This window comes from Kogia breviceps, chromosome 2, assembly GCF_026419965.1.
Source record: "Kogia breviceps isolate mKogBre1 chromosome 2, mKogBre1 haplotype 1, whole genome shotgun sequence".
In the NCBI taxonomy this organism is placed as follows: Eukaryota; Metazoa; Chordata; class Mammalia; order Artiodactyla; family Physeteridae; genus Kogia; species Kogia breviceps.
The window spans coordinates 178,387,003-178,401,802 of NC_081311.1; the positions used below are offsets into that span (position 1 = coordinate 178,387,003).

At 37.3% G+C, this 14,800-nt stretch overlaps 1 protein-coding gene across 2 annotated transcripts in view; it reads left to right on the forward strand.

Annotated features, from left to right (window-relative positions):
• Positions 1–1,185: 1,185 nt before the first annotated feature.
• Positions 1,186–14,800, forward strand: part of SPAG16 (sperm associated antigen 16) — an 860,968-nt gene continuing 847,353 nt past the window's right edge. The window contains exon 1 of one of the 2 annotated variants that reach the window (XM_067027549.1): positions 1,186–1,453. In XM_067027549.1, coding sequence (XP_066883650.1) covers positions 1,327–1,453 — 127 coding nt within the window. In that variant the 5' untranslated portion in view covers positions 1,186–1,326. The remainder of the gene's footprint in view (positions 1,454–14,800) is intronic. The other variant, XM_059052920.2, reaches the window with a different exon arrangement.

Sequence of the window (14,800 nt, forward strand, 5' to 3'; positions counted from 1 at the left end):
ATGTTTGATATGAGAAGTCAATGACAAGGAGTAAGTTATTAAAAGAATAAATACTACTAGGGATGAATTCTCTAACTATTACATCTAATTGTGATGCTTGAGTATGCTAAAAAAAAAAATCCCCAAACCAAACCAAACAATTAAGTACAAATAACAGCTATTTCTTAGTGTCTACCATGTGACTGGTGAGTTCTCAACTCTTTATGCTGTTTTACCTCTTGCAACAATACTTTGAGGTAGGTAATAATATCCCCATTTTAAAAATGAGGAAACTGGGGCCTGGAGGCATTAAGTGGTTTGCCCAAGGTTTCATAGCTAGTAATGGTGGAGCCAGGCCCTGAATGCAGCCTCTCTGGTTCCAACATTGAAGCTCTTAATCACCTCATTAGAAGTTGCCACTATGTTTTTTTTGGTAATAAATGAAAATTTTTATAATGAGGTGCTGTTTGGCATCCAATTTTCATTAGAATGTAGGATGAAAAAGAATCCGTAAATAAAAGGGCCCTGTAGATGGTTCTGATACATACACAATATAAACCCGAGGAAGATTCTGTCATAGCAAAAGGACTGCACATGATTGGGCAAATATCATTTATTATACATTATGTTAGGACAATTTGTACCTCAAAATTCTTATGGAAATGGCTTTACTTTGGTAAGAATCAACGTTACAACTACAATTCCAAGTCCCAGAGTATAAAACCAAAGAGAAAACAGACGTCCAGATAAATATTTTGAATGTGTACGAGAATGGAATTGACTAGGGTGACCATCCTAGTTCTTTATTGGTAGTTCCCCTGGGCCAATCTCTCAATTATGATTTTTAGGACTTTCTTTTTCTCCAGGTACTGAGGATCTTCCTCTTTTCCATTAGTTTTCCCTGGGGACAACTAGGGCTCTATACACATACCTAAAAATCTGGGGACTGATGATTGGCATGTAAGAACCAACAGAAAGACAATTTAGAGAAGAAAACGAAGTGAAAAACAAATGCTAGGGTCAAAACTGAAGAAAACCAAGCTACCTCGGTAAGAAAAGGTGTGTAAGCCAAGTCCACTGCTTCATTTTATCTCGTCCAGTCCAGGAACTGCATCCTGAGGGCTCAGGGTAACTAGGCAACGAGGTTGCCCCAGTAACGCAGGAAGCGAGGAGAACACCCCCACTTAGGGCTCTGAGCAGCCCTTCCGGGTCCGGAGCCCGCGCTGTGGGAGGGGTGAAGGATGAGAGGCTCTCGCGAGAGCTGCGTGTGTTCGTACTGAAGCGTCTTCGCGGTTGCCCTGAGGGGCGCGGTGCGGTAGCAAGGGGCAGGCACCTGGAGAGCTTCAGATGGCTACTCAGCAAGGGATGCCTTCCTCGGCCCTGCGGGTTCTGGAAGAAGCGTTGGGCATGGGCTCGACGGCTGCCGGGGACACCGCGGAGGCGGTGGCCGCCGAGGGCGCCTACTACCTGGAGCGTATCCTTCCCGAGTAGGCTCAGCACCCAGACGCTGGCCGCGGTAACGGGTGTTGGGGGCGAGGGCGCGGGCTTCCCGCTCTGGGTGCCCTGTGAAGCTTGCGGTCACCCAGCCGGTAGAGACCCTGTTGGACCTGTAGGTGGTTTCAACGCCACCGCGACCCCCTGATACTTACCTACTGTAATTTTTCGCCTTGTAGTAGTTGTAGGCTGATGTGTTCCTGTTGGAAAAAGTTAGTAGTCACCACTCAGTAAACTTTGCAATTTTGTTTTAAAGTAGCACAACAAATTAATCCAACCCTCCTTTACCTCAGGGGTTTTCTTAAGCCCCCAAACCTTCAGAATGCCGTGAAAATAAATCCGTAGGGCAACATCAGGAGGTTAAGGAAAAGACCGCTACCTCTAGGCTTTAAGGAGAGGAAGGAGGAAGCTCAGAATATCCAGCTGGATCCTGTAGAGGGTCCAGTTGTCTAATGCTTAAGTGATTTGTTTTGGTAGCATCTACTTACTGGGTAGTTTCAATTTGGGCTACTTAATGATAAAATACACCCCCACACACACCTTTAGCAACTAAATGGTAACCTCATGACCTGACGAGGCTCAGAGATGTTAGGAAGAAACAAGGTCAGACAGTGATGAGCGATTATCATCGGAAATAACCAGAAAAATTGAATAGCCATATGTGGATAATTAGGTTCACTATTTCTTGTGTAAAGCTTTTGAGCTCCCCTTCTCTAAATTAATGGTACTGAGGAGAGGGGGAGGGTTCATGAGAAAAAGATAACTACTCCATTCTTCAGGCAGATAGGAGAGAGATGGGTCATCTGTTTTATTCTTAAAGGTATCAAGGAAACTGCAAAATCTACCTTATATTTTTGTCCAAATATAATCCCCCCGGATTTAATTCAAGATTCCAGAGATCCAGCAATGATTCATTTTGTAGGCTTTTAAACTGATTAACCTGTCCTGACTCAGGCCCAGTATACATCCCTGCTACAGGGAGCTTTGAAGAACTTGGTTGAAAAGCTCAAAGAAAATATATAGTGTTTCATTCAGTGCAAACATGATTTTTACAGGAATATGTTCAAATAGTTTGAAATAAATTTGAATGAAATATGTGGGTGCTCTAGTGTCTTAAGTGAGGTTTTATACTCTATTTTCCTAGCTCTTAACAAGCTGTCTTTTCCAGTAATCTTCCTTTTTAAATTAAAAAACAATTCAACGACTCTTTCAGCGCTAATCTACATCAAAGTATAAAGTTATCCAATGTCCATACTAGTGATAACCAGGCATCTTATATCTGTCAGCATTAAAGTGATTTCTATCACAATAGTTTAATTGTTAACATGAGACAAACATAGTGAGATAACTTTTTTTGCAAACATCTTTGTGAAATAAGTGGTGAGACTGCAATATAGCACAACTTTCACTAATGAAAATCTGGTTTACTTAATTTGCAGGGAGATCACCGAGTTATAGCTGCCAACATATAGCAGATTGCAAAAAACCTATCTTGCAAAGACTCCTCCAAGTAATCACATTTACAAATATAAGCAACTATAACTTTTCAGGAATTTTTTAATTGAAGTGTAACTGACTTACAATGTTATATTAGTTTCAGGTGTACAACATAGTGATTCAACATTTTTATACATTATGAAATGATCACCAGTATAAGACTAGTTACTGTAAGTCACCATACAAAGTTATTGCATTATTACTGATTATAGTCCCTATGCTGTATGTTACAACACCATAATATATTTATTTTATAACTGGGAGATTGTACCTCTTAATTCCTTTCATCTCTTTCACGCAACCCCCCATCTCCCTCTTCTCTGACATCCATTAGTTTTTTCTCTATATCTATGAAACTACTTCTGAGCTTGTTTGGTTTTTTTTTAGATTCCACATATAAGTGAAATCATGCAGTGTTTGACTATTTTACTTAGCGTGGTACCATCAAGGTACATTCATGTTGTTGCAAATGGCAAGATTTCAGTTTTTTGTTTTTTTTTTAATGGCTGAGTAATATTCTATTGTATATATGTGTACCACATTTTCTTTCTCCACTCATCTGTTGATGGACACTTAGGTTACTTCCATATGTTGGCTATTTTAAATAATGCTGCAATGAACATACAGTGCATATATCTTTTCAAATTAGTGTTTTTTTCCTTTGGATAAGTACCCAGAAGTGGAATTGCTGGATCATATTGTAGTTCTCTTAAATTTTTTGAGGAACCTCTGTACTGTTTTCCATAGTGGCTGCACCAATTTACATTCCCCTCAACAGTGCAGGAGGGTTCCCTTTTCTTCACATGCTCACCAACACTTGTTATTTCTTGGCTTTTGATAATAGCTATGCTGACAGGTGTGAGGTGATATCTCACTGTGGTTTTGATTTGTGTTTCCCTGATGATTAAAGATGTTGAGAACCTTTTCATGTGTCTGTTGGCCATCTATATATATTCCTTGGAAAAATGTCTATTCAGGTCATCTGCCCATTTTTAATTGGATTGTTGACTTTTTTGATGTTGAATTGTGTGAGTTCTTTATATATTTTGGATATTAACCCCTTATCAGATATATCATTTGTAAATATCTTTTCCCATTTAGTAGAGTTCTCTTTCCCTTTTCATTTTGTTGGTTTCTTTTGTTATGCAAAATATTTCTAGTTTGATGTAGTCTCATTTATTTTTGCTTTTGTTTCTTTTGCCTGAGGCAACAGGTCCAAAAAAAATCAAAGGGCATACTGCCTATGTTTTCTTCCAGAAGTGTTATGGTTAATGTCTTATATTTAATTCTTTAATCCATTTTGATTTTATTTTTGTATATGGTAAAAAAAAATGGTCCTGTTTCATTCTTTTGCTTGTGACTGTCTAGTTTTCCCAACACCATTTATTAAAGCAGCTGTCGGGCTTCCCTGGTGGCGCAGGGGTTGAGAGTCCGCCTGCCGATGCAGGGGACGCGGGTTCGTGCCCCGATCCGGGAAGATCCCACATGCCACGGAGCGGCTGGGCCTGTGGGCTGTGGCCGCTGAGCCTGCGCGTCCGGAGCCTGTGCTCCACAGCGGGAGAGACCACAACAGTGAGAGGCCCTCATATCACACACAAAAAAAAATATATAAAATAAAGCAGCTGTCTTTTCTCCATTGTATATTCTCGCTTCCTTGTAGATTACTTGACCATATAAATAAGAGTTTATTTCTGGGCCCTCTGTTTTGTTCCATTGATCTATGTACCTGTTTTTGTGCTAGTACCTTACAGTTTTGCTTACTATAGCTTTGTAGCATTGTTTGAAGTCAGGGAGTGTGATAACTCCAGCTTTTTTTTTATTTCTTAAGATTGCTTTGATATTCAGGGTCTTTTGTGTTTCCATACAAATTTTAGGATTATTTGTTCCAGTTCTGTGAAAAATGCCATTGATATTTTGATAGGATTTCTTTGAATCTGTAGATTGCTTTGAGTAGTATGGATATTTTAACAATATTTTTTCTTCCTATCCATGAGCACAGTATGTTTTTTCATTCATTTGTGTTGCTTCCATTTTCTTCATCAATATCTTACCATTTTCAGAGTATAGGTGTTTCATCTCCTTGGTGAAATTTATTCATAGCTATTTTACTCTTTTTGATGCACTTGTAAATGAGATTGTTTTCTTTATTTTGCTTTTTGATAGTTTGTTATTAGTGTAGAGATAGACAACACATTTCTGTATACTAATTTTGTATCCTGAAATTTTATTGAATTCATTTATAATTTCTGATAATTTTTGGTGGAGTCTTTGGAGTTTTCTATAAATAGTATCATGTCATCTGTAAATAGTGACAGTTTTCTTCCTATCTGATTTGTATGTCTTTTCTTTTTCTTGTTTGATTGCTGTGGCTAGAACTTCCAGTAATATGTTGAATAAAAGTGGTGAGATTGGGAATCCTTATCTTGTTTCTAATCTTAGAGGAAAAGCCTTAAGCTTTTCACCATTGAGCTTTGTATTAGCTGTGTGTTTGTGATCTATGGCCTTTATTGTGCTGAGGTGTATTCCCTCTATACCCACTTTGTTGAGAGTTTTTATCATAGGTTTATATTGAAATTTGTCAAATGCTTTTTCTGCATCTATTGAGATCATGATGTGATTTTTATTTTTTGTAAATGTGGTGTATCACATTGATTGATTTATGGATATTGAACCATCCTTACATTCCTGGAATAAATTCCAGTTGATTATGATGTATGATCCCTTTAAATGTATTGTTGAATTTGGTTTGCTAATATTTTGTTAAGGATTTTTGCATCTATGTTAATCAGGGATATTGGCCTGTACTTTCATTTTTTGTAGTGTCTTTGTCTGGTTTTGGTATCATGATATCCCTGGCCTCATAGAATGAGTTTGGAAGTGTTCCTTCTTCAATTTTTTGGAATTGGTATTAACTTTTGTATAAATGTTTGGTAAATCACCCTGCGAAGCTGTCTGGTCCTGTACTTTTGTTTTCTGGGAGTTTTTTGATTGCTGATACAATTTTTATTATTAATAATCAGTGTGTTCAGATTATCTATTTTTTCCTTATTCAGTCATGGAAGATTATATGTTTCTAGAAATTTGTATATTTCTTCCAGGTTATCTAGTTTGTTGGTATATAATTGTAGAAGTCTATTTTGATTGTATTTCTGTGGTATTGGTTGTAACTACGCTTCATTTCTGATTTTATTTATTTGGGCACTCTCTTTTTTTCTTGAATAGTCAGGCTGAAGTTTTATCAATCTTGTTTACCTTTTCAAAGAAACAGCTTTTTGTTTCATTGATCTTTTCTATTGTTTTTTTTAGTTTCTATTTCATTTATTTCTGTTCTGATCTTTCTCATTTACTTCATTCTACTAATTTTAGGCTTTGTTCTTCTTTTTCTAGTCCTTTAGGTATAATTTAGGTTGTTTATTTGAGATTTTTCTAGTTTCTTGAGGGAGGCCTGTATCACTAGAAACTTCCCTCTTAGAATTGCTTTTGCTACAGCCCATTGATTTTGGAAGATTGTATTTCTATTTTCATTTGTCTCAAGGTATTTTATTTTATTTATTTATTTTTTTGCATTACGCGGACCTCTCACTGCTGTGGCCTCTCCCGTTGTGGAGCACAGGCTCCGGACGTTCAGGCTCAGCGGCCATGGCTCATGGGCCCAGCTGCTCCGCGGCATGTGGGATCTTCCTGGACTGGGGCACGAACCCGTGTCCCCTGCGTTGGCAGGTGGACTCTCAACCACTGTGCCACCAGGGAAGCCCTCAAGGTATTTTTTAATTTCCTCTTTGATTTCTTCATTGGTCCATTGGTTGATTAGTAGTGTGTTGTTTAGCCTCCATGTGTTTTTTTTTTTTTTCCAGTTTTCTTTTTTTTTTATTGGTATCTAGGTCCATACTGTTGTGGTTGGAAAAGATGCTTTCTATGATTTCAGTATTCTTAAATTTATTGAGACTGGCTTTGTGGCTGTACATGATCTTTCATTGAGAATGTTCCAATAGCGCTTGAAGATAATGTGTATTCTGCAGGTTTTGGGTGGAATGTACTGTATATTTGTATAAAGTTCATCTGGCCTAATGTGCCATTTAAGGTCAATGTTTCTTTATTGATTTTTCTATCAGGATGATCTATCCAGTGATGTTAGTGGTGTGCTAAAGTTCCCTACTATTATTTTACTACTGTCAATTTATCCCTTTATGTCTGTTATTATTTGCTTTATATATTTAGATGTTCCTTTGTTGGGTGCATAAATATTTATGAATGTTATATCCTCTTCTTGGATTGACATCTTTAGAATTATATAATGCCCTTCTTTGTCTTCTGTTACAGTCTTTATTTTAAAGCCTATTTTGTCTGATATGAGTGTTGCTAAGCCAGCTTTCTTTTTTTCTCTTTTTGCATGGAATATCTTTTTCTATCCCCTCACTTTCAGTCTGTCTTTAGATCTGAAATGAGTCTCTTGTAGGTGACAGCTATACAGCAGTGTACTTGAAAGTTGCTTAAGTTTGAATGCATTGTAAAAGCACTACATTTATACTCCCCCCATGTTTTATGTTTTCGATGCCATATTTTACATCTTTTTACTTTGTGTATTCCTTAACTGCTTATTGTAGTTATAGTTGACTTTATGACTTTTGTCTTTAACCTTCATACTAGCTTTTTAAATGTCTGATCCACTGCCTTTACTATGTCTTTGCTTTTACCAGTGAAATTTTTTTTTTTTTTGTATATTTTCTTATTCTTAGTTATGGCCTTTTATTCCATTTAAAGAAGCCCCTTTAACATTTCTTGTAAAACTGGTTTACTAGTGATGAACTCTTAGTTTTTGCTTGTCTGGGAAATTCTTTATCTCTGCTACAATTCTGAATGATAACCTTGCCAGCTAGAGTATTCTTGGTTGTAAGTTTTTTCTTTTGATATATCATGCCACTCTCTTCTGGCCTGCAAAGTTTCTGCTGAAAAAAATCAGCCTTAGTCTTATAGAGGTTTCCTTGTATGTGACTAGTTGGTTTTTTCTTGCTGCCTTTAAAATTCTCTCTTTATCTTTAAATTTTGCCATCTTAGTTATAGTGTGTCTAGGTGTGGCTGTCTCTGGGTTTATCTTGTTTGGGATTCTTTGTACTTCCTGGACTTAGGTATGTTTCCATTTCCAAGTTAGGGAAGTTTTCAGTTATTATTTCTTCAAATATGTTTTCTGACCCATCCTTCTTGCTCTTTTCCTTCTGGGGCCCCTATAATATGAATATTAGCATGCTTGATGTTGTTTTAGAGGTTCCTTAAATTATCTTCCTTTTTTAGTTCTTCATTTATTTTTGCTGTTTAGATTGGGTGATTTCCACTATTCTGTTTTCCAGATTGCTTATGTATTTTTCTGTATCTTCCAACCTGTTGTAATTCCCTATAGTGTATTTTTCATTTCAGTTATTTTATTCTTCAACTCTGGTTGGGTTTTTCTTATATTTTCTAACTCTCTATTGAATTTCTCACTGTGTTCATCCATTCTTTTGAGTTCGGTGAGCATTTTTATGACCATTACTTTGAAGTCTTTATCAGGCAAATTATTTATCTCCATTTCATTAGGTTTTTTTTTCTGAGGTTTTATCAAGTTCTTTCATATGGAACATATTTATCTGCATCCTCATTTTGTTTTACTTTCTGTGTTTGTTTCTATGAATTAGGCAAAACAGTTATTTTCCCTAGTATTGAAGTCATGGCCTTGTGTAGGAGCATTCCCTCTATAGACTGCATGTGCTAGTTGGCTTTGGTAGGCTGGCTGGAACTGAAGTGGGCATGGGCTGGGAAAGAGGGAGGGTCCTGGGATATGCTCAGTGATGGCTGCCTTGTCAGGGAAGCTAGAGATGAAGTGGGCACAGGCCAGAGACATGCTGGGGTGGCTTTGGTAGGTCAGCTAGAAGCCACACATTATTCAGTCTGCTGTCTATGTGCTGGGACTCAGAGTGAGTGAGTTTGTGCATGAGCCCTTTAAGGGTAGAGTTTTTGTTTCTTGTAAGAGCTCTCTAGCTCTTCTGCATGTAAGCCCCACTGGTTTTCAAAGTCAGGCCTTATGGGGGCTCATATTTCTCATGTAGGTCCCCTGGCCTGGGGTTACCAATGTGGGACTTGAACCCCTTGCTCTTTAGCAAGGGCTTCCGTGGTTATGATATCCCCTCATGCTTGTGGGTTGCCACACTGGAGATGTGGGTGACCAGATCACACCTCTACCCCTCCTACCCGTCTTACTAGTCTTCAGGTCATTCTCAGAGTTGCTTTATATGTAGTTGTAGTTTTGGTGTGTCCATGGGAGGAGGTGAGCTCAAGTTCTTCTTACTCTGCCATTTTGATCCCACCCTTTGAGGATTTTATTATCCTCTTTGTGAATTATCTAGTCACTTTGCTTTTCCTCCTTTTCTCTTTTGTTGACTATTTTTGGTTTCAACCAAAGGGTAGCCAGTAGTTACTAAACATTTAACCAATCAGTTTTCCTACATTCAGTCTTCAGGTAAGAGATTTAGTCATGTGAGAGCCTTTAACTCTTAGTTAAATGAAGTTTGAGGATTACTTTTGAATGATAATTATCCCTGTATCCTGAGCTCTCTTAACATGCATTATTACGAGTTGACTGTATAGTTTTATTTGACATTGTTTCTCAAGGTGATTATGATAGTTGCTGAAGTGAGACTTTTATGGGTTTAAGGTCTTTAGTTTAAAGGTAATTTAATTGAGCTATTGCAGTGGATAAATAAAAATTATAATATGCACTAATGAATCAGAAATCTGATCTGTACTTTGCACATATACTTAATCACTTCTAATCCACTACATTTGGTCTTGGACTTTCCTTATTTATGACTGAATAGATGCTCCAAGAACACTAGACAATGAGCTGTTAATATTGAGCAAGGCTTATGAAAGGGCTTGACTCAAATTCTCCAGGAAATCACCCTTTTCTTTGCTCTTAAACATTCAGACATAAAGAACATGTAAAGGTTAGTGTGATCTGAACCAGAAACATATCCAGGATCCACTATGAGGGTGAGTGGCTTTATTAAGAGAAGCCTCACATTCTTTATGACAGTTTAGAGAATGTGTCCAGGAAATAGAATTATTACCCTTGAAACACCCCTGCCTTGTAACCTCCTAGCTGTAGTGGTGCCACCTAGATCTCTTCTGAAGCACTCCATGATATCACTGCTTTTAATTTTTAAACTTGTATAGGGCGAGATGCAAACTTACACGACATAGTTCTTATCTTACTTAGCTATCTCCTGAACTTTAAGAAATCTAATCATGGAATATATGAATCCTCTAGTGAACTATTTTTTATTAAGGTATTTGCAGCATTGTAAAATATAAGGCTAGATTTTAACAATGTGATCTGTAAACGGGCAAGTAGGTATCTCTAGTAATTGTAAAGAAGATTGGTCATCTCATGAATGAATGCTCTATTAGAAATCAATACAACTTGAGAGAGGTTTTCACTCATAGTAGTGATCAGGGGTTGCCTTTTAATGTGTGGCTGCAGACATTTAGGAGTGCCTATTCCAGCTGAGAGATGCAGGCTGGAATGAATTGTATTAAGAAAGGTAATGCTTAATTGATTTTTTTGCTACTTGTCTAAAGAAAGACCTTATTCAAGGAAGAGTAATGAAATGCATGGACTCCAGGGAAGTAGAGCCCCCAAAGTAGTATTGTTTTTCTAACCTACCTCCCTTTGTGCTGATTCTCTGCTCCCCTAACTGGCTTTTGATTACTATTTTATCTTTCTCTAGACATTTTAACGCTAAGAATTTGACTTAGATCATGGACATAAATTTGCTGACCCCTGAAAAGGTCTCCTTTGGCCCCAGCAGCAGTTTGTGAGTTGACTGAGTTTAAGGCTGTCCTTTGAGGCTAACCAACTATGGATGCAGTCCCAAAGTCAACTGTTTCAAAAATGCAAATTAAGGATTCCAGACCCTGAAATATGGTGATCACACTAAACCAATACCCCATCTAAGATGCATGCTTTTCTTCTTAAGTAATATTCTTAGCCAGTATCTCACTGCAGTGGTAATGTTTACTGATAACTTTGTTTAATTAAAACAGAACTTTTGTTATTTTTAAAAGTTATTTAGTTATTTATTGCTTTTAACACTTAGTTATTTTTTTTCCTCTAAGATGTTCCTTCTCTGGAATATTTATAGTATTAAGTAAGAAGATATTAGTAAAATCCTTAATAATCATTATGTTCTCAAGTAGTGTATTTCTTATTATCATTGGAAAACTGGATTTGCTCATGGGTGCTTAACTGCATCCTACATATATTCAAATAAAAAGGATAGACAATTTAAATGTAGAATGTAGAGGCATGTTACTAAACCTGGAGTGCTGAATTTTACATGCACAAAAGTCATAGATTATTTGGAGAGAAAAAATTATATTTTGTTCTGTGTCTTCTAGACTAGGCAGATGTTACTGTATATATGAATCCAAGATATGGATCTTGAAATGAAGATTCTAAATCAGTAAGTGCGGGTTTCAGGGGTTGAGATTCTGCATCATTAACAGGTTCCCAGGTGCTGCTGGTGTGGCTGATCTAAAGACTGTAATTGGAGTAGCAAGGCTGTAGACAAATATCTTAACCTCTAGCCTTTATATTTTCAGATAGAGGTATAATATATAGACCTCATATCTTTGGGTCTCCTGGTTTAGAAGTTGAAAAAACTTACACCACCATCCACTATGAGAATCATCAGTCTTATACATTGAAAGAAAATTATTTTCCAGGTTTTGAGGCAGAAGATGGGCAACAGCTGTCTTAGGCAGGAGTGGCCAATAAATTTCTACATTTGCCAATTCTATTGAATTGGTAGTGGTTCCATGGTATGTGGTATTAAGACTTGGTAGGAAAGACTGAAGGAAGCAAACAGCAATGGGAATTATGACAGCAAATGTGCCAGTTATTTGCCATCTTTGGTCTATTTTCAGTTAACTTACTTTATCTAAACTGGCTTTCCTAAGAAAGGGAACATGACTATAATGTTTGGTATTTACAATACATTTCTTTTATTTCAATTTAGTGAGTAAAATGTTGATCATGGAGTATCCAGGCTAGACTTTAGATTGCCTTTGTGTACATTGATTCTGCAGTGATATCAAAGATTACAAAACAATTTCTGTCTATATTAGCTTTGGGAAATCATGTAAAATATAATTAGCTTTATGTTTCACTCCAGTTCTTTATAAAGCTGGTGCTACTGGCAGTGATCACTACCTACAGATGCAGTAGTGGAGGAGACCAGTGTGTGAGGAACTTTGTATGCTGCTCACATCTGAAAATTGTTCATTTCTTTCTGACTGTGGTCCATTTGCACAACCTTGTTTGTGACCCCATCATACCAACTGTCACATCAAACTCGGCTCCATTAGGCCAGCTGAAATGCCTCTCTAAAGTTTCTTGCAGTTGTATCTTCTGTAGTACTTGGTGGATTTAGGGCTTCCTGGCAGTTTCAGTGTGGGTGTATATTGGCCTATTTTCTGACAAGATCTGCAAGGTCAGGATCTGGTGCAGATTCTGTTTGTGGAGAAACTACTAGTTCACTGGTGGTGATGAAGTACCAGGGAACTAATTCGTAGTATGCAAACTCACAAGTACTACTAAATTCCTTCCAGAGCAAGTGGAGGTGTGGAGAATGACCCTTAGTCTGAGACAAGGCCATGACTATAGAATATAGTACCTGGCCTGGAAGGGGGTGGTGCTGTGGACTGTGGGTGCAGGCCAGGGAGGAAAGAGGGCCACAGATAGTACCCTGGGCAAGATCAGACTAGAAACTAGGCACAAAATTAAGTGTCAAGTCAAGCTCAATCTCTAGAAAGGCAGGACCAGATCTGAGTGGAATAGAGAAGAAAAAAATGAATTTTGGAACTGGAGTTCAATGATGTTTTTTGAAGGAAACTAGGAAGGTAATGGGAAGGGAGTTTTGTAGGGGCTCAGAGTCAGCTTGGCAAGAAGAAACTGATATTAAGCCAGAATGCCAGTTTATTATTCTGCAGTGGAAAAATAACTTTGTATGAAAATTGTGACCAGCTTAATTGTATGGACATTACCTGGAGAATAGGATCACCTAAGAGATTAGATTACAGATGAGAAAGTTGCCCAGTAAAAGTAGAATCAAAATTAAAGGTTTTATTTTTCAGGCAGTTCTTGACGAACTGTGCATTTCTACCCTACCAATATTGCTTCTAAAGCAGTGCTTTCCAACCTTTTTCACACACGATGCTCCATCACATCCTGCTTCACTCTGTCTTTCTGGCTGTCCCAAGGGCCAAGGGGATCAATATCTGTATAGTCCAAAGTGTTCTCTTTATGAAAACCTAAGAGCGTGATTTCTCTCAGGCTTCAGAATCAGAGATTGCTGTACATCTGCTGAGAAATTCATCTGTTTTCATTGGATGGATACTTGAATTGGTATCTGATGACATTTCCCTTTTTACCCTGACTGCTGGAAAGCTTAGAGTCAAACCTGTGGCATATAACAAAGTTCATGAGACCTTATGGCCTGTACTGTACCTTACTTCTACTGTTTCCCTTTCTCTGCTAATATCCATATTCATTTATTTTTATCTCCCTGTAGCTGTATGCATGTCTGTAAACTGCCACAGAATTGTTTTGGGGTTTGTTTGTGCATTTGTCCATGTGTTGTGAGCCAGCTAGCCAGCTAGACAGATGCATGCAAACATACATGGGAAAGTACATTTCTTTCTTTAGTAATGCTGCAACATCACATTTCAACTAAGTTGCTTCTGAGAAGGAAGATTTTCTGTTCACATCATATTGTGGGTACTAACGGTATCAATTAAGGAGGATCCTGGTTCCTGTTTTGGGTATTTGTACTCTTCCTGATCTTTTGTTTGGTTAATCTCTTGCCCTTGGTTTATTGAATCTTTGGGTCTATAGCCCTGTAGCTCTTTTATATTTCCCCTTCCTTTAGGGTCTTCACATTGAGCTGTTTAAAGGATTTGATTTATCTGTTTGTAATGTGACACTTGAGAGTTTGGAAAACAAATAAGTGAGAATTCATTACTGAGGATATTGGTAAAAATTGCACATTGCTGTGGTGTCACTGTAGAAATAGCATGGTGTAGTTGAAAATTCATGGTATTTATATTAAAGAAACTTGTCTTTGTCACTCATATCTTTGATTTTGGCCAAATCTGTTCATCTTCCTGACTTAGTTTCCTTTATTTTTTTTCAATTTAGAGATTACTGTATCTGTGCCATTCAATCTCACAGGGTTTTAAGAGTACATATGGTTATGATCCATGTGACAATACTTTTTAAGCTTTATAAAATGGTAGTTATTTTTCCTCTTACTCTTTTTTGATTATGGGAAACAGAATATATTATTAGTGATTATAATCCGTTCCCTAGAATTTTTTTTTTGGTAGCAGTATACAAGTGTTTTATATTTCCAAAGCTTTGAGGACAAATCACTTTTTCCTCTATAGAGCCATGTTCAAGAAGCTTTGCTTTGACGTTTCTTCCTCACAATAAATAAGCAGTAGGCTTATTTACAATTATAAACTCTATCCAGATCATTTTAGAATAGTAACTTCTTTGTGAAATTTATTATGGTATAAGCAGTGATGAAGGATAGCATTACTTTTCTGGAGACTTACAGGCAAGTGACTGCCCACAATATCTTCTAATAGTTGTTTCTCAGAAGGGGACATATTTTTCCATAAAAAAGAGGCTGAACTTCCTGTAGCTGAACCTAAGGAAATATTATATCATTAAGTAAACGTGTCAGAAAAATATAAATATAGAAAAGGAGGAAGATTCAGAATGTCTTTTATGTAT